Source organism: Trichosurus vulpecula, chromosome 8 (genome assembly GCF_011100635.1).
Source record: "Trichosurus vulpecula isolate mTriVul1 chromosome 8, mTriVul1.pri, whole genome shotgun sequence".
Classification (NCBI taxonomy): Eukaryota; Metazoa; Chordata; class Mammalia; order Diprotodontia; family Phalangeridae; genus Trichosurus; species Trichosurus vulpecula.
This window is the reverse complement of record NC_050580.1, coordinates 72,287,114-72,310,778: the sequence shown is the minus strand read 5'-3', so window position 1 is coordinate 72,310,778 and position 23,665 is coordinate 72,287,114. Positions and strand designations below refer to the sequence as shown.

The 23,665-nt window shown below is 39.5% G+C and overlaps 1 protein-coding gene across 1 annotated transcript in view; it reads left to right on the top strand.

Annotated features, from left to right (window-relative positions):
• Positions 1 to 23,665, top strand: part of FRMPD2 (FERM and PDZ domain containing 2) — a 215,795-nt gene that overhangs the window by 86,849 nt on the left and 105,281 nt on the right. Inside the window, 5 exon segments of the mRNA XM_036736525.1 lie at positions 8,587 to 8,672; positions 14,646 to 14,793; positions 19,107 to 19,321; positions 20,695 to 20,793; positions 22,582 to 22,925. Of these exon segments, the coding sequence (XP_036592420.1) occupies positions 8,587 to 8,672; positions 14,646 to 14,793; positions 19,107 to 19,321; positions 20,695 to 20,793; positions 22,582 to 22,925 (892 nt within the window).

The window sequence follows — 23,665 nt, the reverse complement described above, 5'->3', positions numbered from 1 at the left end:
TTTTATTTTTCCTTCCTTCAGACAAATAGTTATCTAGTTATGCCTGCCCCCTGTAATATTTTTTTTATTTTTATTTTTATTATTTATTTAATATTTTTGTTTTCAGCATTGATTTCCACAAGACTTTGAATTACAAATTTTCTGCCCATTTCTACCCTCCCCCCCCGCTCCAAGATGGCATATATTCTGATTGCCTCCATTCCCCAGTCAGCCCTCCCTTCTGTCACCCCACTCCCCTCATCCCCTTTTCCCTTACTTTCTTGTAGGGCAGATAGATTTCTATGCCCCATTGCCTGTATATCTTATTTCCCAGTTGCATGCAAAAACAACCTTTTTTTTGATCTACTTTTAAAACTTTGAGTTCCAAATTTTCTCCCCTCTTCCCTCCCCACCCACCCTCCCTAAGAAGGCAAGCGACTCAACATAGGCCACACATGTATCATTATGTAAAACCCTTCCACAATACTCTTGTTGTGAAAGACTAACTATATTTTGCTACCTCCTATCCAGTCCCCCTTTATTCAATTTTCTCCCTTGACCCTGTCCCTTTTGTAAAGTGTTTGCTTTTGATTACCTCCTCCCCCTATCTGCCCTCCCTTTTATCATCCTCCCCTTTTTTATCTCATTCCTCCTTCTTTCCTGTGGGGTAAGATTCCCAATTGAGTGTGTATGTTATTCCCTCCTCAAGTAGAATCCAATGAGAGCAAAATTCACTCATTCCCCCTCACCTGCCCCCTCTTCCCTTCCAATGAACTACTTTTTCTTGCCACTTTTATGTGAGATAATTTGTCCCATTCTATCTCTCCCTTTCTCCCTGTCTCAATATATTCCTCTCTCATCCCTTAATTTGATTTTTTTAGATATCATCCCTTCATATTCAACTTCCTCTGTGCCCTCTCTCTGTATATATATGTATATTCCCTTCAGCTACCCTAATACTGAGGTCACATGAATTACACACATCATCTTTCCATGTAGGAATGTAAACAAAACAGTTCAATTTTAGTAAGTCCCTTATGATTTCTCTTTCTTGTTTACCTTTTCATGCTTCTCTTGATTCTTGTGTTTGAAAGTCAAACTTTCTATTCAGCTCTGGTCTTTTCACTGAGAAAGCTTGAAAGTCCTCTATTTTATTGAAAGTCCATATTTTGCCTTGGAGCATGATACTCAGTTTTGCTGGGCAGGTGATTCTTGGTTTTAATCCTAGCTCCATTGACCTCCAGAATATCATATTCCAAGCCCTTCAATAAGTGGATCCTTTCAATTTCTATTTTGCCCTGTGGCTCTAGAATATCAGGGCAGTTCTCCCTGATAATTTCTTGAAAGATGATATCTAGGCTCTTTTTTTGATCATGGCTTTCAGGTAGTCCAATAATTTTTAAATTATCTCTCCTGGATCTATTTTCCAGTTCAGTGGTTTTTCCAATGAGATATTTCACATTGTCTTCCATTTTTTCATTCCTTTGGTTCTGTTTTATAATATCTTGATTTCTTATAAAGTCACTAGCTTCCACTTGCTCCAATCTAATTTTTAAAGTAGTATTTTCTTCAGTGGTCTTTTGGACCTCCTTTTCCATTTGGGTAATTCTGCCTTTCAAGGCATTCTTCTCCTCATTGGCTTTTTGGAGCTCTTTCGCCATTTGAGTTAGTCTATTTTTTAAGGTGTTATTTTCTTCAGCATATTTTTTCGGTTTCCTTTGGCAAGTGATTGACTTGTTTTTCATGGTTTTCTCGCATCTTTCTCATTTCTCTTCCCAATTTTTCCTCTACTTCTCTTACTTGCTTTTCCAAATCCTTTTTGAGCTCTTCCATGGCCTGAGACCAATTCATATTTTTCTTGAAGGCTTTTGATATAGGCTTTTTGACTTTGTCGCCTTTTTCTGGCTGTATGTTTTGGTCTTCTTTGTCACCAAAAAAGGATTCCAGAGTCTGAGTCTGAATCTGAGTCTGTTTTCACTGCCTGTTCATGTCCCTAGTCAACTACTTGACCCTTGAGCTTTTTGTTGGGGTATGACTGCTTGTAGAGTAGAGAGTACTTTGTCCCAAGTTTGAGGGGCTGTGTTGCTATTTTCAGAGCTACTTCCATACAGCAAACTCTGCCACAGCAGTGCTCCTTCTCCCCCAAGAATCACCAACTAGCATTGCGACCCAGATCCAGACAGGGCAAAGCAGGCTTTGCACTCCTGCTCTAATCTGCTGCTTAATTCCTCCCACTAGGTGGGCCTGGGGCCAGAAGCAACTGCAGTTCTAGCTCTGGAAGCAGCCTCAGAGCTGCACTACCCCTGCCGCCCCGGGGGTGGTAGCCTACCTTGAACTCCTTTCACTCTGTCCAAGCAGTTTTTTTCCACCAACCTTCTCTGTTGCCTTTGGCATTTGTGGGTTGAGAAGTCTGGTAACTGCCATGGCTCACTGATTTAGGGTGCTACGCCTGTTCTGCCCAGCTTCTGGTCTGGTTGGTCTTGATGTGGCCCATAATGGGCTCTGCTCTGCTCCATGTGATAGACCCTTCCCAGCAACCATCCAGGCTGTCCTGGGCTGAAGCCCTGCTTCCCTTTGCTATTTCACGGGTTCTGCACCTCTAGAATTTGTTCAGAGCCATTTTTATAGGTGTTTGGAGGGACCTGGGTGGGGACCTTAAGCAAGTCCTTGCTTTCCAGCTGCCATCTTGGTTCCTCCCCCCTGCCCTCTGTAATATTAATGGGATAATAAGATCTTCCCTGCCCATTAATATGCCTCATGTGGAGCCCATTAAGGGAAGCTTGCTTAGGGGAGGCTTGCTTGTAGGAAGGCTTTCACACATTTTGCTAACTTCTAATTAGGCACTGAGTCACAAGGGTTGTGATGCCTTCTTGCTCTGAGAAGTATATATATACTCTGAGTTGGCATTTTGCTTTGGGGGTTCACTTATGAGAAGGATCTTTTAATTCCCTGTTTGACACTCTGAACAGCCATATGTTTAGAACTCCCCAACTGCTCAGATGTAAAGGTTCTCTCATTCCAGTGGTGTATGTAAAGTGTATAGCAATATTACTTTGGTTCAAGCAATTAAGACCCCTGTCTGTTGGTCTAATTTCTCTGCTTATATTTTCTCTGACGTTCAGGGTGCTGAGTTTTCCCCTGAACTAATTAAAGACCCCTAAAAAGCTATCTTTCCTAGTAAAGCAGGTTAAAGAACTGTGCTATCAGGCCATCCTGGGTATGCTAGGGTGCTTGCTGTTACACCTCCATCTTCTATTACTTGTGAAGTTGCTTTTTTGAAGTCAAACACAAAACTTTACATTTATCTCTGTGTAATGCTGGGTTCAAGCCTGGGGAATTTGCATAAAATTATCTTCATGGTGCAGAAAAAAATGACTTAGTGCTTTATGTCTGCATTATATCTAATTGGCACTAGAAGTTGGGAGATGAGAGACATTCTTCCTTCCCCCTTCAAAAGATGACCTGTTGGGGAGAAACATAGGAAGAATGAGAAAAGACTCGGAGGCACAGCAGATGCATAGAGGAACAAACACATCCCTGAGTTCTAGGTTTTCCCCATAGAGACTTCAGGGAATTTCCCCTTGGGTGAGATTGGTGACTCTCTTGGTTTGGTCGAGATATCCACTGACAGTGGGAGAGCCACTCTATACTTCCCAGCTTCATGCTTATAAAGACTGATACTAACATTATTCCTGGAGGCTCTCTTGAACTGTTATTTATCCTCTTGGCACCTCCTTCTGGGCTACTATGACTACTTTGACTTCCATGATTCTGACTTAATTAATTCTTGTGTACTTCACCTATGAACTGCTATGAACTCTACCCTTAAAATAGAACTTTGGGAAATGTTTGTGTTTAGCAAATGGGAAGAAGAAGTATACATGAAGGGCATAGGGATGGAGTTTTTTAAATTAATTAACTTATGTCTAGTATTTTATTTTCCCCCAGTTACATGTAAAAACAATTTTTAACATTTGTTTTTAAAATTTTGAGTTCTGAATTCTCTCCCTCCCTCCCCTCATTGAGAAGGCAAGCAATTCAATATAGGTTATACGTGTGTAGTCATGCAAAACATATTCATAATAGAGATGTTGTGAAAGAAAATGTATATTAAAAAAACCTCAAGAAAAATAAAGTTAAAAAATGCTTCAATCTTTATTCAGACACTGTCAGTTCTTTCTCTGGGGATGGATAGCATTTACAGATGGATTTTTTAAAGGGAGGCAAATGGTAGGTGTCTTCCTAGTATCAAAGGGATATCTTAAGAAAAGAGGATCAAACTTCTGCTTGACCCCAGAGGACAGAATTAGGAGTACTAGGTGGAAGTTGCAGTGAGAGAGATTTTAGCTCTTAGTAATTAGAGCTAACCTGAAGTGGAATAGGCTATCTTGGGATGTAGGGAGTTCTTTCTGAGAAGCAGTCTTTAAACAAATGCTAGATGACCACTTGTCAGGGGTGTAGAGGGGAATCTTGATCAGATACACTTTAGACTGCATGACCTCTGAGGTCCCTTGTAGCTTTCACATTCACGTGGTTTTGCAGTTTTGTAAGAAATGGCATATAATCCAAGGGGAAAAGTATCAAGGAATACAGGAGGCCGACAGTGTCAAATGGTGCTCTAGGAAGTTAAGAAGGACAAAGAATTCAATTAAACTCGATAAATACTTACAAAGCTCACTATATGCAAAGAATTAGGATTAGCAGTAGCAATACAAAAATAGAAATAATGAATTAGTTCTCAAGTAGTTTATATTCTTCTGGGTAGGGATACAAAATCTCTCTTTTTGTCTGTCTTTCTCTATCTCTGTATCTTCTCTATGTCTCTTCTCTCTCTCTCTCTCTCTCTCTCTCTCTCTCTCTCTCTCTCTCTCATACAATGATCTCTAAATTGCCAAATCTAATGAAATCTTCTAAATCTTCATCCTTCTGAATCTCTCTGCAGTGTTTGACACCATTGATCACCTTCTTAAGGATACTTCCTTTTTTCTAGGTATCTATGACACTGCTCTCTTCTGGTTGTCTCTGAGAGCTCCTTGTCAGTCTTTGTTGAATCTTCACACAAGTCATACCAACTGACTGTGGGTGTCCTCCAAGGCTCTTTCCTGTGCCCTCTTCTTTTCTCCCTCTAGACCATTTTGCTTGGTGAGCTCATCAACTCCCATGAATTCATTTATCATCCCTAAGCAGATGATTCTCAAATCTACTTATCCAGTCCTAATCTTTCTCTTGATCTCCAGTTCCTTATTAGACATCTAGAAGTGGAGGTCCTACAGATATTTTTAACTCAACATGTCACAAAATGAACTCATTATCTCCCCCCCCCCACTCCAAACCCTTCCTTATTCCAGTCTTCCCTATTACTGTCAAGAGGCTCACTATCCTCCCAGTCACTCAGAATCAAACCTGAGGTGTCATCCTTTATTTCTCACTCTCCTACCCCTTCCCTTCCCATCCAATTAATTGTTGAGTCCTGTCAATTCTACCTTCCCAACATTTCTTGTTTATTCCCTTCTATCCTCTGACACTGCCACTGCATCGATGCAGGCTCTCATCATCTCGTGCCTAGACTATTACAACGCCCTTCTGTTTCTGACTGGTTTCCTTGCCTCATCTTTCCCCACTCCGGTCCATCCTCCCCTCAGCCGTCAAAATGATTTTCCTACAGAGCAGGTCTGACCTTGTCACCCTCCCCTCCCCCAAGAAATTCCTCTGTTTGGCTTTTAAAGCACGTCATACCCTGACCCCTTCTACCTTTTAGTGTTCTCATACCTTACTCCCCATCATAGGTTCCATTATCTGGTGATGTTGGCCTCTATGCTGTCGCTCACACATGATGCTTCATATTCTGACATTGCATTTATATTGGATGTCCCCAATGCCTGGAATTCTCTCCCTTCCTTTTCTGTCTCCTGTCTTCCCTTTCCACCTTCAAGGCATGACTAAGATCCTATCTTCTACAAGAAGTCTTTTTAGATTCACCCTTAATGCTAGTGCCTTCCCTCTAAGATTATGTTGAATTTATTCTGTATATAAGTTTTTTTAAAACATAGTTATTTGCATGTTGTATCTCCCATTAGATGTGAGCTCCTCGAGAAGTAGGGACTATGTTTGCCTTTCTTTGTTATCTCCTATGCTTAGCACAGTGCCTGGCATATAGTAGGTGCTTAATAAATGTTGATTTGTTCAATTCAGTTACTTCAGTTGTGTCCTATTCTTTGTGACCCTAATTTGGGGTTTTCTTTGGTGAAGGTACTGGAGTGGTTTGCCACTTTCTTCTCCAGATCGTTTTACAGACAAGAAACTGAGGCAAACAAGATCAAGTGACTTGCTGAAGGTCACACAGTTAATAAGTATCTGAGGCCAGATTTTAACTCAGGAAGATGAGTCTTCCTGACTTTAGGTCCAGCACTCTACCCACTGAGCCATCTAAGGAATGAAACAAGACCATTAAAATTGGCATTAAAAAGGAGAAAGCAGTTTCAGTAGTTTGATGGGGACAATTTAAGGACAGTCCCAAGCATATTAAAAAAAGATGGTATGCACAAAAAAGACTCTTTCTTTTGAATCTTTTAATCTAATTATTGACACCTTACTCTAATTAGTCGCTTACTTAAAGGATGAGACTAGCAATTAAGAGATCCCTCCCTATGCACAGGGGTCTTGCCAGGTTAGTTGGGACTTGAGTACCTTGAGATATGTATATCTATTGCAGATTGTATACATTCAATTTTTTTAAAAGGTAAGCAATATCTACCTCAGTTTACATTTTATTTTGTTGTTTTATTGATGTTTTAACTTATTTTTTATGTCACAGCTATTTCCTAATGACACCCCTCCTGCTGTAGATCCCTTCTTTGTAACAAAGCAAAACGTACTGCTACATTCATGGGCAGTGACCAATGGGCAGCTAGTGTAGTGGATAGAGTGGTAGGCCTTGAGTCAGGAAGACCTGAATTCAAATCTGGCCTCAAACATCTATTAGCTGTGTGACCCTGGTGTTTCAACAATCTGACTGGCAGCTTCTGTGGGGGTATAAGATTCACCCACAGCCAGCACCCAGAAAGCTGCCAACAGCACAGGTTCTTTCAATCTGCTTAGTTAAGGAAAGCAAGGTGAAGGGGTTGATGAGCTTACTTTTAATTCAGCATTCAAATATCATTCAGTTAGTTCAGGGGAAAAAAGCCAGCATCCTGAACTTCAAAATAAAATGCAAACAAATTACAAACATCAACAAACTTTGTCTGATTCAAATCCCAACACACAGTTACCAGAGTTCAACAAAGTTTCAGCATCCGGGTTTACAAGCTGGAAGGCTCCTTAGCTACAGCTGCCTGGAGTCTCCTCATCAACACCATCTCCAGAGCCCCACACAAATGGCTCTGTCCTCCCTTCTTATAGGCTTCAGACATCAAACATCATCTGAACCACCGGAGCTCAGGCTCTGGTGATCGGTTCTTGAGTTGGCCCCTCCCCTTAGGACCCTGGGAGGTTCACATCCACATGGATTACGTTAACACCTAATGGGGTTTGGGCCTGGGGCTTAGCACCTAGTAAAGCTCACTGAGATAAATTGAGTCACTCAAAGAAAACAAAGGCCATTCTGGTTACACCTGGGCAAGTCACTTAACCCTGTTTGCCTCAGTTTCTCATCTGTAAAATGATCTGGAGAAGGAAATAGTAAACCCCTTCAGTGTCTTTGCCAAGAAAACCCCAAACGGGGTCACAAAGAATCACATATGACTGAAATGACCGATCAACAATAATAGCGGCCACTTCTATTAGCATATGCAACAGTTCATGTCTGTAGTCTCCTGACTCTGTACTGAAGAGAATGAATGCATGAATGAATGAATGAATGAATAAATCACCATTGGTCCTTTAGAGTTGCGGTATCAAACTGAAATAGAAATGAGGGCTATTAAGCCTACATGAGGACTCCCCCCTCCCCCCAGGCTGCATGTTGACTTAGAAAACCACATGTTAATATTGTCTATGTTCTATTATATTTTTATTTACTTAAAAAATATTTCCCAATTACAATTTAATCTGGTTCACCTGCACTAGAGAAGGGTGCTGCTGGATTATATCTTTACAGGTTGTTTTCATTTGTATTACGCAGAATCCTTGGTTCAGCTTTCTTCACTCTATAATCAGATCATACAAGTCTCTGCATGTTTTTCTGAATTCTTTACAATTGCCTATGGCACAATAATATTCATATACTAATAATAAATAAATTATAAAAGAAATAATAAATTCACATACCACAATTTGTTTAGTCATTCCCTGGTCAGTGGGCATCCATTTTGCTTTCAGCATTTTGTTTCCCCAAAAATGGTGTATTTTGAGAAATAGACACATTTTCCATTCTCGGCCTCATTGCATTAACATACCACGTATGCTTGCTTCTGTTCATTCAGAACTGTACTATGGGTGTTGTGTTTTCTTTCTCCTCTTCCAGCATGCATTGAGAAAAGGAAAGAAAGGACAATACTTCATGTAGCCATGGAAATGTTGGGGAATATTTTCATGTTGGGAACTGATCACAGACATCTTTGGAAGAAAGGACTGGAAATACTGACATCGTCTTGCTTTCCTCTTTCCCAGGTGACCGCCTGCTGGAGGTGGATGGAGTTAATCTGTGCGGTATCACCCACAAGCAGGCTGTTGAATGCCTCAAGAACTCTCAGCAGGTCTGTGAAGTAATCATATCCACTTTATCCTTTTGAGGTCTTCCACTTCAGAAAGCTTCACAGAAATCCATAAACTGTAGCCAATTTCTGTTAGACAGGATTTGTCAGGAAACAAAACCAAGATTCCTTTTTCTCTTTAGCCATTTCACTTTTTTAGCAGCATGAAATCCAGGTGAAGACAGATGTTTCCCAGCTGAAAATCTTGTCCCTTGTATATTGGCTTGAAGATTGTTGAATTTCGGCCTAATGGATTGGGCTGCCTGGATTCTAGAGGCAGAGTGCTTAACAGGACCTACCCTGTTATTCAGATGATCACACAGGCTGTTGTTGCAGATGCCCATTTGCCCCCTGGGCACTCTGTCTCTGCTATATTATCAGGGAAGATTTTAGTGAAATTTTGGACACCATCAACAGTTAGCTGCCAACCAAACAGATGGTATGCCAGCAGTGAATGTGTCTATGTGTGTGTGACTTGAGGGAGATACTTCCTTATGTCACAGTGGGTGTAACCATCAAGAACTCACTGTCCTTGATGGAAGAAAAAACAGTATCAAATACAGGAAAGAAACTGGATAAAGGTCAAGAAACTAGTGAAAATGGAACCTTTCCTCAAGTCCTTTGAGCTTGAGCTTGGGATGAGCTTACACATGGTGCTCCATATCTCATCTCTGTACCTCTGTCTTCCAAGCCTGGAATGCACTGCCTCCTTACCTCTACATTACTGTCTCTCACTTTCTTCAAGATGAACCTCAAGCATCTTTTACATGAGGCCTTTCTGCATCGCCTCCCCCTCACAACTGCTAGCGACTTCCTTCTCTACCGACCCTGTAGTTTGTGTTTATTCTCTCTGTCTCTGTATATATGTATACACACACACATATATATTATATATATATATATATATATATATATATGCCCATGTGTGCTTCTGTACATGAAAGCGTACACACATATGAGTATGCAAGTCTCAGCCTTATGGAAAATAGACAAACACACACATACACATATGTACATATAGATGCACATGCACATACATGCATGGGCATATGTACCTGTATGTATATACATATATATGTCCACATATACGTATACAAAAAGGTATATGCATACATGATACTGAACAAGTCACTTTACCTTGTTTGCCTCAGTTGCTTCACCTATAAAATGATCTGGAGAAGTAAATGGTGAACGACTCCAATATCTTTCCAAGATAACTCAAAATGAGGTCACAAAGAATTGGATGTGGCTGAAACGACTTAATAAAAACAACATGTATACGTATGTGTACACACATATAGACACATATGTATATGCACAGATGTACACATCTGTTTTGTGAGGTGTGTATATATATGTGAATGTATATGCTTATGTACATGAAGTATATGTGTCTATGACTATGTCTTTGTTTATATATGGAAATGTTATCTTACTCAATAGAATGTAAGCTCACTGGAAACAAGGATTGTTTAATTTTTTTGTCTTCATATCCCTAGCATGTAACTAGGTAGGATGCTTAACAAATGCTCATTAATTGATTGATTGATTATGTGTAACCAACATAGACCCACAATAGCCTTTGCAGAGCAAGTAAGAACACAGTCATCTTAATGTAGGAGGTACCTTGTCTGTGCAAAGAACCATTCTAGTGATGAAGAGAGGATATGAGGTTTATAACAACAGTTAACATTTATGTAATGCTTTACAAAGCACTTTCCTCAAAGAGCTTTATGAAGTTAGCAGGATAAGTATCATTATCACTATTTAATAGATGGAGAGACAGGGCCAGAAAGGTTAAGTGATTCTTTGACTCTGCTATTGAGAATCACTCAGTCCTTCAACCAGCATTTATTAAGCACCTACTACATGCCAGGCACCATGTTAATCATTGGAGATATAAGGACAAAAATGAATCAGTTGCTGTCCTCGAGGAGCTTCCATTCTAACAAGGGAGACAACCGTGACTGCTAGATAAGTATATCCAAAATATATGACAATATAAGGCAGTGTTGTTTATTGGCTTGAAGCCTGTTGAATTTTGGCTTAATGGATTGGGCTGCCTGGATTCTAGAGGCAGAGTGCTGTCTCTAGGGGGAGAACATTAGTCCCTGGGAGAATCAGGAAAGGCTGAATATAGAAGATGACACCTGAAGTTTAAAGAAAACAGGAGCTTTCAAGGGTCAGAGGTTAGGATAGTGAGCATTGCAGACATGGAAGATAGCCCATGAAAACACAGGAACTGGAGCTAGAGGGTTATGTTGGAGGAACAGCAAGGAAGCCAGTCATACTGTTCTGTAGAGGCCATGGATGAGATGGGTGTGGAAGAAGACTGGGAAGGTAGGGAGGAGCTAGGTGTGAAGAGCTCTGAATGTCAAACAGAATAACTCACCTTTGATCCTAGAGGTAATAAGGAAGCACTGGAGTCTATTAGATGGAAGAGCAGGGGGACACGATCAGACCCGTGTTTAGGGAAATCATTTTGGTGCCTATTGGAGGAGGAAATGGAATGGGAAAAGATATGAAACAGGGTGACCCACCTGGAGGTTATGGCCATAGTCCATGTGAAACGTGATGAGGGCCTGGGTAAGGGTAGCAGCTGTGAAAGTAGAGAAAAGGGAATGTAAAAGAGATGCTGTGAAAGTAGAAACTCTTAAGATTTTGCGACTGATTTAATATGTAAGGGGTGGGTGTGTGTGTGTGTGTGTGTAATAAGGTGATACTGAGGTTACTGGAAGGTAACTTGGATTACTAGAATGACGCTGTTACTCTTGACAGTAATTCAGGTATTGAGCAGAACAATGGTTTTAGGGAAGAAAGAGAATGTCTTACTCTTTGAACGTGCTGAGTTTGATAGGACATCTAGTCTAAAATATCCAGGCAGTTGTTATAGCTCAGCTCTAGGACTGGAGCTGAGGAGGGACATATTGTTCTGGGAGTCATTCGCATAGTCAGTCAATCAATAGGCATCTATTAAGTGCTCATGAGAGATGATAGTTGAGTCTGTGGGAGCTGATGGAGTCACCAAGAGACCAAAAACACGAGGGCTCAGAACAGAGCCTCGGGGTCCACCAACAGTTAGTGGATGTGATGTGGGTGAAGAATTGGCAAAGGAAACTGGGAAGCGGTCAGAGGTAGGAGGAGAACCAGGATAGAGCAGTGTTATGAAGATCCAAGGAGGGTTGAGTAAGAGAGGAGTGATAAGTACTGTCCAATGCCGTAGAGAAGTTAAGAAGGATGAGGACTGAGAAAATGCCATCAGATTCAGCAATTAAAACATTGTTAGTAACTTTGGAGATAATAGATTCTGTTTCACCATGAGGTTGGAAGCCAGATGGTGCAGAATTTAGAAGAGAATGGGAGAAGGGGAACTGGAATCTCCAAGCGTAATTGGCTTTTTCAGGAAGTGAAGGACTTGGAAGGGGAGAGAAGATACAGGATGATAGCTAGGCAGGATGGCAGGGTACCATGAGGGAGAAGAAAGAGATGACCTACAGCTTAGGGTGTAAAGGAGTGCTTCCTGGAAGAGGTCTCTTCTAATGCTCTGTGAACTTAAGGTTGCCAACTGAATAAAGAAGGAAGGAAACAAGAATGTATTAAAGAAAAGACCTACTATGTGACAAGAGCTTTACAACTATTATTTCATTTGATCTTCACAGCAATCCTGGGAAGTAGCTGCCATTATTATTGCCCATTTTGCAATTGAGTAAACTGAGGCAAATGGAAGCTAAATCACTTGTCCAGGGTCACACAGCCAGTACATGTCTGAGGCTGGATTTGAACTCAGGTCTGTCTGACTCCATAGACTCTATACACCACAGCACCTAGAAACAATAGCCATATTTTTCCCCCTTGAAAGGCAGTGTAGCTTAGTAGACAGAGCAGTGGATTTATAAGTCAGAAAATCTGGATTTAACTTCTAGCTCTGTCTTTTACATTGGACGACTTATTTGTGCAAAGGCCATCAGTTTCTTCATCTATAAGATGAGAAGTTTGGATGAGATAGTCCAAGGTCTCTTCATGTTCTAGAAAAGAATTAAAATCTTAGGATGTTAAATTTAATAATATTGACAAAAACAAACAAAATATCAAAAGCGTCAATGATACCGCTAACTCCAAACTCTTTAAAATTTGGTCAAACAGGAAAAGAGAAAGCATACATTTTAATACTATAATAACTCATTTTCTTTCTGCCCCTTTCCAAGCTTTTCTGCAGCCATGTACTTACTAGAAGTTGTTGCTATTTGTCTATACCCCAATAGGTATTATTGTTCTGATTTTGCTCTGCTTTCTTTGTATCACTTTCACTGAGTCTTCCTCTATGTCTTCGTCATTTTTTAGTATAGCATTATTGTGTTAGATTGATACACTGCAACTTAGTCTTTAACTGCTCGACATGCAGGCTGATTTCATTTCTGTCTGTTACATATAAAGCCACTGTGAATATTTTTGTATGGAGTGGTCTTCTTTTCTCTGTCTCCTCCCTCTCTCTCTCTCTTACTTTTTGGTCACATCCTCACAGTTTAATCTTGTTAGCAGAATCCCTAAATGAAAGGGAATGATCAGTTTTGTAACTCATATTGTAACTTGTCCTATTGCTTTCAATAAAGATTGTCCTCTTTCAGTTCTTCCTCCACAGTATAATAGTGTCCCTGTTTCCCAACAGATCTGCCAACATGGGATTTTGATGATTTTAAATAATATTTTCCAATTTAATGGATATAATGTAATATCCCAAAGATGTTTTAGTTGCATTTATTTGATCACTAAAAACATCCAAACAATTTTCTAAGTGATCATTTATCACTGGTATTTTCTCTTTTAAGAATTGTCTGTTTATAGCCTTTGCCCTTCATTTACCCAAGGTTTGGATAATAGTCTTATAAATCTATTTTTAGTTTCTGATAGAGTCTAAAAGTCAGATTTACAGCAACTATATTTGCTTCAAAAGACAACATGGCACAGCGGATAGAAAGCTGGACTCAAAGCTAAGAAGACCTGAGTTTGAGATCTCTTTGCTGGTTCTGAGATGCTCGACGAATCAGTGTTTTGGGAAATTCTTTGACTACGAATTACAGAGGAAGTACGGACCTCCATTGGAAGAGGGAGTTCTTTCTATCAGTGAAATCACAAGTCTGATCTCTGTCTATCCCCATCTTTATATTTGCTGAATGTATTTTTCCCATATTCATCTGTTCATTCTCTTGGGTTTATTGCTTTTTGTTGTAAGGGATCCTTTGGTATAGTGAAAAGCATCTGATGAGCAGTATTTCAATCCTGGCTCTTCAACTTACTACCTGTAAGCCATCCGAATGCTGTATTCTTCAGTTTCCTTATCAATAAAATGGTGGTCATACCCTATATCCTACTCCTCTTCCCATGTTATTACCTGGGACAAATTTCTGGCTGCCATACCCTAGTTAGGTCTAGTCTCAATGTAAACACAATCTACAAATTGCTCTTTCATCTATTCAGCTAATATTAAGTGTTCTCACATGCAGAGTATTGTGCTAGGCACTAGAGAGGTACAAAGTTTAGGTGAGACAGGGTTTCTGTTCTCAAGAATTTATAGTCTATTAAGGGGATAAGTCATGTGGATAACCATAATATATAGTAAAATATTTGACACGATATATACATTAAAGAGGCACAGAACAAGATGAAAATCTGGTTGATTGACAGTTATTTATTCCATTAAGAATTCATATAGTCATTCTTTGTCCGAGTCCCCCTTTTTTGAGACTTGTTGCAGCTTCCTAATTAAATGGACCTGGCCAAAGATCTTCCTAGGTGTAATTTCCAGTCAGACACCTTCCACGCTGAGTCAGGAAAAGCAAGTGGGGAAAATTAATTTGGAACTTAAGCAGTTTCTTATCCAGAAGATCAGGAGAGGGAGAAGCAGAATTTCTTGGGGATGTAAAAGCTCATGCTCTCTGTAGGATATATAAATTGCATTTTATTCCTCCATTCTTGTAGGTTGCAAGGCTGGTTTTAGAAAGGAGAGACTGGAGACCGGCAGAGCAGTGTCCATCTGCTGATGACAGAAAGAAAGATGAATGTGTTGCTGTTTCCTTAGCAACAACCTTGCCTGACAACCCCAAGAGCTGCGCCTTGGTGACAGATGGTGAGAGGAGGGGGAATCGAGTGTTACTATTGTCATACTGTCCTCGTGTGGTGTTGAAATAGTGAACTAAAAAAAGGACATGAAAAAATGGTTTCTATAGGTGTTAAAGAGAAAACAGAATGATGCTGATAAGGAACTGGGTATCTTCCCTGATGGGATAGAAGGTTCGCTAATTAAGCATATTTCTGAAAAGAGTAGGATGCCAGAAATATTCACAAGGCAGGATTTTGCTTTTCAGCTTGTTCCAGAAATTGTAGTTTGCCTTTGGTTAGATTTCTGTGAAATGTTTGAGATTAAGATTGGATTTGGAGCCCAGGGCTGCTTTTCCATCTTGAAGTGCTACAGAGGTGCTTTGATTGGTCAAGCCTTTCATGTTTAGGGGTGTGAACATGATGCTGCAGTTTAGGTGAACATGGTACCCAAGGAGATTTACTCCATCTAAAGCTAAGAACAATACACCCCTCCCCCCATCGATTTACTTTGGAGTAACAGACGTATCTCCTCACTCCATGTCTCAATGCCCTTTGCTGATGAATTTGCTTTGCCCTAAGGGAACGCTAAATTCCATGGCCAGCCATGATTTGATGCTAAGCTATTTTAAATCTTGTTATAGTGGATTTTTTTTCAGTCCCAAGGCAAATTCTGTTGTAAATAACAGATTTCAGAATTGGAAGAGAGCTGATCTGACCCCTTCCAGAGTAGAAATGTTCTTTACAATATTGCTAGGAAGTAGTCACTCAATTTTTGCATGGAAGACCCTCAGTGATGGGAAACACTACTAATGGAGGCAGCCCATTCTACTCCTATGCCTTCAGAGGTAGTTTTGATGAATAGAAGAAATAGTTTAGCATCTGGTGACTCGTATTCTACTGATGAGAATCTTACCTTAGCTAGACCAATCCATTGACAGCCAACACACAGTTCTTTTGGTAACATCTCCCAAATACTCCCCCGACTCTCCTTTGATACTGCCACCATTGTGGCCCCTTATGACTGTACTATTGCAATAGCCTGTTGGATGATCTCCTTGTGTCAATTCTCTCCTCAGTCCAGTCCACTCTCTACTCAGCTGTCAAATGGATCTTCCTTAAGCACAGGTCTGACCATGTCCCAACTCACGATTCAATAAACTCAAGTGGCTTCCTATTACCTATGGGATCAAATATCAAATCTTCTGTTTGCCTTCATAATCTGGGTCCTTCTTCTTTCCTAGTCTGCTTACACTTTACTCCCCTCCGTGTTGCTGGCCTCTTTGCTCTTCCTCACACATGGCATTGCATCTTCTCACTCAATGCATCCTTACTGGCTGTGTCCCCTGCTTTCTCACCTCTGCCTCCTCCTGGCTTCCTTTGCTTCTTTCAAGTCTCAGCTACAGACCCACCTTGTGCCAGAAGCCTTTCCCAGTCCTCTTTAATTCTAGTGCTTTCCCTCTGAGACTGCCTCCAATTTATCCTGTATTTAACAATGATGACTTTTATATAGTGCTTACTATGTGCCAGACATTGTGCTAAATGCTTTACAATTATTATCTCATTTGATCCCCACAGCAACCCTGGGAGGTGAGTGCTGTTGCTATCATCCCTATTTTATAGATGAAGAAACTAAGGGGAAGAGAAGTTAAGTGACATGCCCAAGGTCACACAGTTAGGAAGTGTCTAAGGCTAGATTTGAACCCTCATCTTCCTGACTCCAGGGCTCTGAGTCTAGTAGGATAGTGCCCTCCAGGGTAGTACCCACTACTAGCTGCCCAAAGAATATCTTGTTTGTTCTTAGTTGCTTGCAAGTCTCCCTCATTAGGCTGGGAGCTCCTTGATAGAAGGGATTTTTTTTTGCTTTTCTTTGTATCTCTGACTGATTGACTAGTTGGAAAGGCAATTTGTTGTAGTTGGATGCATTACTGGACAATGAGAAAAGACTAGGATTTCAATCGTGCCTCTTATTTGTACTGGCTGTATAGATAAGGGCAAGTCACTTAACGTCTCTGAGACTCAAGTTTCTTCGCATCTACAGGGTGTTTCTAAAGTCTGGACGCAGGCAATATGCATATTTTCAAGAAACGAAATGAATGAAATTCTCAACAACATTTTATTTAACCGGAATATTAACAAACAACATCTTCAATGTGATTTCCATCATTTGTGATGCAAAGGTCAATGAGCTTTGCAAGATTCACGTGAACTTGATGCAATAACTCCACATTGCCGTCAATTTTAGCACATTCACTCTTCATGCATTCAATCAAGTGTGAGTACACCTCCTTTAGCATACCCCAGAAAGAGAAGTCAAGGGGCCTAAGGCCTGTTAATATTCCAAATATTTCAAAGTATGCATTTTTACCTATGTGTCCAGACTTTAGGGACACCCTGCAGACAAAATACTTGTTTTTTTCTATGTCACAGCGTTATTATGAGGCTCAAATGAGATATGTAGAGCAGTCAGTCAACAAGCTTTTATTAAACACTACTACAAGCCAAGTATTGGGGATACAAAGAAACCTGGAAGACCATCCTCACTCTCAAGGAGCTCGTAGTCCAATGGAGGAGTTTATAATTGCTGTTTTTGTTATTATAAATAAAAGAACTAGGAAAATTTTCATGACATTGAACTGAAGCCTACCTCTCTGCAATTTCCATACATCATTCCTAATTCTACCATATTGGGCAAGAAAAGACAAAGCCCAGTATCTTTCATATGTCGAATGAATATCACCTAAACTGTTTGCTGATCAGAGAGGAGGAAAAAAAATAAATAATTTTCTTTCACTGCCATATTGTTTCCAGTAAAAAGTTTTTTTAAAAATGAATGATACCTTGACATCTCAATTAGGGAAAAGATAAAAATGACTTCAAAAACTCATTAAGTTATTAAAGCATCAGAATCATTTAAAATGGTTTTATGCCAAAGCACTAGAAGGTTCTATGATTTTTTAAATTTCAACAAGCATAGATTGCAACCATTGCGTGACTTAGTAGATTAGTCTAAAGAGGTACTTAAGTCATACAAAGCTTGTCTTACATACATGATGCACAATGGCCCCAAATGTAAATTGTGGATTAAAGTGGTTGAATTAATGAGTGAAATTAAAAAATTACTTAATATAAAAACACATAAGTCACTAACTACAATGACTGCTTTGGGAATATATGAGTAATCAAATCCTAAAAACTACCCTTCCTTCTTGACAGCAGTTTATATAAGATTCTCACCCCACAACTGAGCCTTAGTGCATTTGTCTGATCCCCATTGAAGTCTCTATAGCTAAAGTTTAATGCCATGCAGCCCAATGAGCTCCTCTGTGTTCAAAGTGTGGGTAGAAGGAATAATACCTAAGACACATGGTCAAATGTCAGAGCAGGGACCTGGATCCAGGTCTTCCTGGCTCTAAGCTCAGCACTTTCTACTTTTTCAAAAAAGTCATCAAAAGTTTCAGTTTCCTTACCTGCAAAGTAGGGTTAATAATGTCCATACTCTGACTGCCTACTCACTTAGATTGTCCTAAGAAGAGTATTCTGTGAGCCATAAGTCCCTCTAGAATATTGAGCTATGATCATTATAGCATCATCCTAGACCTAGTGTTGAGAAGGACTATGAGATCATTCACTTCCATTCCCTCATTTACTGATGAAGAAATAGAAGCCCAGAGGGATAAGGTGATTTGCATAGTTACACAAGTGATAAGTAGCTAGCAAGGATTTGAACAGAAGTCCTCTGACCTCAAACCCAGAACTCCTTCTAGCATCCATCAGCACCATTTGGCCTCTCTTTGTGCTGCCTACAATCCTGCAGGCAAAATGTTGGTTTCACTGCCAGGCCATCTTGCTTTCTGGTATAGTTTTGAACACATGATAGCCAAAGGTAACTATTATGTTTTAAGGTCAAGTCCACATAGCAGAACAAAGTGGGGAGTCCAGCAATTTTCCAGAGAATATGGAAGGTAATTGCAATTCTTAGAAATAGTCCTCTTCTAACCTGAATGCTTTGGATTATTGAGCCCAATCATATAAACTTTTGTTTCTCGAAAGCTTTATAGACTCTTAGGATGGGCGTAGGTGGGTGAAAAGGTGATGTTGAAGATTGAAGTGGAGTATGTATGCTTGAATGAGTTTTTTAAGTCATGTATATAATTTAGAAAAAATGGAAAATAACAAAACTGAACCTGAAATTGTGAAAATTTGCTTTACATTTTTTGGGGGTTGTATTTAAAGTTTAGAGCAAAGCTCTTGGACAGTTTGCATTTTGCTTCAATCACTGCAGAAATAATTCCAATGCTGAAGTCTACTGATGAATTCCTTTATTGACTTCTCAACAAATAGATAACACATTTGAGGTCACTCTGAAGAAGAACTCCAGTGGTCTGGGATTCAGCTTCCTCCAGATTGCAAGGGAAAGCTCAGATCACCTTAGAAGTTATGTTGTGAGGATTAAGAGGCTGTTTCCAGGGCAGCCAGCTGAAGAGAATGGGGAAATTGCAGTTGGTGATATTATCCTGGCTGTGAACGGAAAGCCTACACAAGGCCTCTCTTACCAGGTATTGGAGCTTATCAAATGATGCTTCTCAGGATGGAATATAATTAAGGTCAAGCTGAATTTCATCAGGCTCACTGCCCTGGAATATTTTTCTATCTAAAATTACAGGTGGAGAAATCATCTTTGGCTGGAAGATAGAACAGTTATACAGAATAATTATCTGCATTTAATTTCCTATTTCACAGCTTTGGAAATGGGCAGCACTGAGCTAGTATTGATTATAATTAACTTAATTATCACACCCGAGACAAAATTCTGACCTGTACACTAAGATTTATGCTCTTTAGTGTGTGCGATGGGAAATAGTACTTTGGAGGACACATTATATATGACTCAACTACCAAACACATTAAAATACTGTCTATTTCATCTTCAGCTTCATTGATTGGCCAATTCCAGGAAACTCTAGAATCAATTTCTTTCATTCCTGGGCAATTTTAAAAAGAGGCAAATTTAAAATACCATAATGGTTAGTATGTAGATTTCTCATTAACCTTGAAATTTAGTGGATTTTTTTTGTATGCAATATAGTCATCTGGAGAATATGGGAAAGTATTTGATTCAAGTGCATATGTAGGAGAATTGGCCTTTACATGACATTCTTTCATCTATTTACGTAGAGCAACTTCCCTCAGAAGTCCTCAATGTAGCTCATATTCAATTGTTAAAATTTATCCTCACAAATGGAAAAAGAGAGGGAACAATGAAAAGAAAAAGAAAAAAAGAAGAATATATCATCTTGATTCAAATATAGGCTAAGTACCTAAAATGAATAGTCTTTGAAAAGATATTGCTGAAAAATAATACTGACTATCTTGAAGTTTTGTGCAAGACAGGTATGTGTGGGGGCAAATAGTGCCTCTATTTAGAACACTAATTATTAGAGGAAAGGCAGGGGGCGTGCTGCTGGATGTCTAATAACCAGCTCTCTGAAAAAGAATATATGGACACATACTTTTCAGTTTAATTTGTGTTATTAATAGTTTCTCCATCACTTTCACAAGTTTAGACAATCAACAAAATAGTAAATCAAAGCCCTTAAGGTTTGCCAAAGTCTGAGGTGTGAATGCTCATGCTGAAGAGTTGGCAGGAAAGCTAGAAGAGTCAGAGAGGGGCAACATGTAGCTGGACACCTAGCTAGTTTAAGTTGCACAGCACAGTGCAAATAATTATGAATCAGAGCCAAAATAACTCCCACTTAATAACGTGTATGTTTTTGGGCAAGTCACTTAATGTCTGAGCCCTGGATCCCTTGTGTGTAAAACAAAAGGGTTGGCTAAGATGACTGCTGACATTCATAGTAGTGCTGACCCTATGATCTAGGGATACGCTAACTCATTAACTGTTGGTAATAGTCATGTCTTTGACTTTTAGGAAGTCCTTCACCTCCTGAGAGGTGCTCCTGAAAAGGTTACCTTGAGTCTTTGCAGACCACTTAAAGGTATACTGCCTGAAATAGACCAAGATTTGCTGGTAAGATGAGATACTATTTTTTTAGATCAAATTGTTTTGATTTGGAAATGCAAATGCATATTTTAGGTACATTTATTACCCTTAGTTGTAAGTGCAGGGAAAGGGTTCAATAGCAAATTTCTTACCAGAATATTAGCTAATCCCCTCCCCTCTCTGTTATAAATGTAAAGGATCTATTAAAAAGACACTTGTATTTTTCTCTTTCCATTCAGATTCTATTTCCATTCCTTCCATTCCCTTATGCCATTTTCCTTTTGTAGGTTTTTCAATACCTAAAATACCTGGAACCAGACTCTGCAGTGTGGTCTCAACTTATACTTACCTTTTATCAGTGGCTATATGACCTAAGCATGAGTTGAAGGATGGAAGTTTTTAAAAGTAGAAAGCAAAAGCCACAGAGGAGGTGATTCACCCACTAAAATGAGTACATATTTCTACTGAGAGATTAAAATGGAAAAAAAGTTCTTACCCTTTATATAGGAAGAGACATCATTATCATCAAAAGTGTTTATCACTTACGTTTCACTCAGTCAATTACCAGTTATTTAGCATCTTCTATGGGTCAGGCACTGTGCTAACTAAACAAAGGGAAGACTAAGAACGGTGAAAGACAATCCTTGTCCTCAAGGAACTTACAGTCTAATGGTATGATGCTGTGCTAGCAAAAAAAAATCATAGACCAAAAATCTTTTTTTTAGGAGTTTATGGCTTATGACTTTATTATCTAAATGATTTAAAGAAAATTGAAATAGAATGAAATGAAAATATATAATCCCTCAAATGTTCTGGATATGGAAGATATGAAAGAAGAAAGGAAGGAAGTAAAGAAGGAAGGAAGGAGGAAGATAGGGAGGAAAGAAGAAAAAGAAGGAGGGAATCTAGGAAGAAAGTAAGAAGGGAGTAAGGGAGGGAAGGAATGAGGGAGGATAGGAAGAAGGAAGAAAGAAAGGATGGAGGGAAGGGAGAAAAGGAGGAATAAAGGGGGAGAGAGAAAAGGAAAGAAGGAATGACAGAAGGAAGAAAGAAAGAAAGAATAGAGGAAGGGAAGAAAGGAAAAAGTATTTATTAAATACTTACAATGTGTCATAATGAGACAATCCCTGCTTTCTAGGAGTTCATGTTCTAATTAGGAGACAACAGCTGCAGGATGGATAGAATGTCCTAGTGTTCCTTTGGGTGCAATGAAAGCATAGATGTCAGGGCCGAGGCTTCCTTAGAGTACATCAGCACATCAGATGGCAATGCCCAAGGATCTGAAGGACAGCATCATGGTAGGGCAGATGATCAGGCTCAGTTGTCTATAGGACACAATAACGAGGCCTATAATAAGACTTAGTGGTCCTCCATCTTACTAGAAGGATTATAGTTCATGTTTCTTTGAAAATCAATTTTCACCTACCACTATTCAGCTGTGTTTGATGGCAACACACTCAGGGCACATCAGGGAAGAGATGAAGATGTGGGACTGATAAGATGGGGAATTGAATAGAAGTTACAAATGAGTTCCAGGAGTCATGAGTGGTAGAAATTATGAAGAGGAAAAGAGAGAAGCCAAAAATAAAACCGCACGAGACACGATGAATAGAAGGATGGGACAGAAAAAGATGAAGAAAGGTTAGAGAACTGAGAAGGAAAGTCCAAAGAAGGAAAAGTGGCTCTGTTTTATTTAGACTCTTAAGAAAGAGGAATCTGAGATGGTGAAGAATTTGTATCAAGAAACATTTCTTAGAAATTTGCCCAGAGAAAGAGATAGGTTTAGATTTTAATTCCTTTTAAAAATCCTAACAGACACCGACGCCCTCTCCAGACAAAGAATTTACCAGGGCTGAATGCCTTACTCCAGAACACAGGAGCAACTTGAATCCAGGTAATAGTGAGGACAGTTCCTCACTGGAATCAGAGGAAGATGTGGGTTCTAAGACAGTATCTTTCCATAAGGCCACTGATGAGGAAGAGTGGGGCTCTGATGAAAGTGAAGAGAGACCTTGGGGTACATTATTAACCCATCCAGATGTTTCCCATGAGTGTTCATGGAGTCATCGCCAAGAAACTGCTGTTCCAGAATTGGTTTCCTCTTTAGAAGAAGATGTAAGGCAAAATTGCTACTCAGTTTGTGATATAACACCAGAAAGGTAAGAAGGAATAGACTTGCATGTACTTTGGGTATTGGGTAAATTTCATTACTGGAACTATTAATGAGCATTAGCTCCATGTGTGACTTTGAACAAGTCATCTTACCACTCAGGGTTTCAGTGTCTTCATCTAGAGAATAAAGGAGATTGGTATCAAATTGTTCCCAGGTCTTTTTCAACCCTAATCTTTCATTATAATATTTATAATTATACATATTATAATTATATATGCATATATAATTATAATCTTTCATGGATTATAAGGTATGTAAGAACAAGCATTGGTTTTTTTTTATGAAATACCTACAAAATGTTTAATCCTCTGCTAGATGCTGGAAGGACTGCAAGGAAGTACAAAAGATAAACCCTGTCCTCAAGACTCTTACAGTCTACTTGAGGTGATAAGACTAAAGCAATAAAAATACCAGTGGTCCATTAATTGGTTGAGATTCACAGATGGCAGAAACGTATATTTTCAGTCATCACATAATCGCTTCCATTTGTCATTCTCCTGCTATCTCCCATGCCTATTCACTGAAAGGGCATTACCTCACTCAGTGAGTACATGAAAAGGCATTAGCCTAAAAGAGCCAGAGTCTCCCAATGCATCCTGGGTCATCTCCAGTCATCCTGATGAATATCAGGTCATTGGATCCAGATGGCGCTGGAGGAGAAAGTGAGGCTGGTGACTTTGCGCAGCCCTTCCTCACTCAAATCAGTCAACTGCAAGTCATGTCATC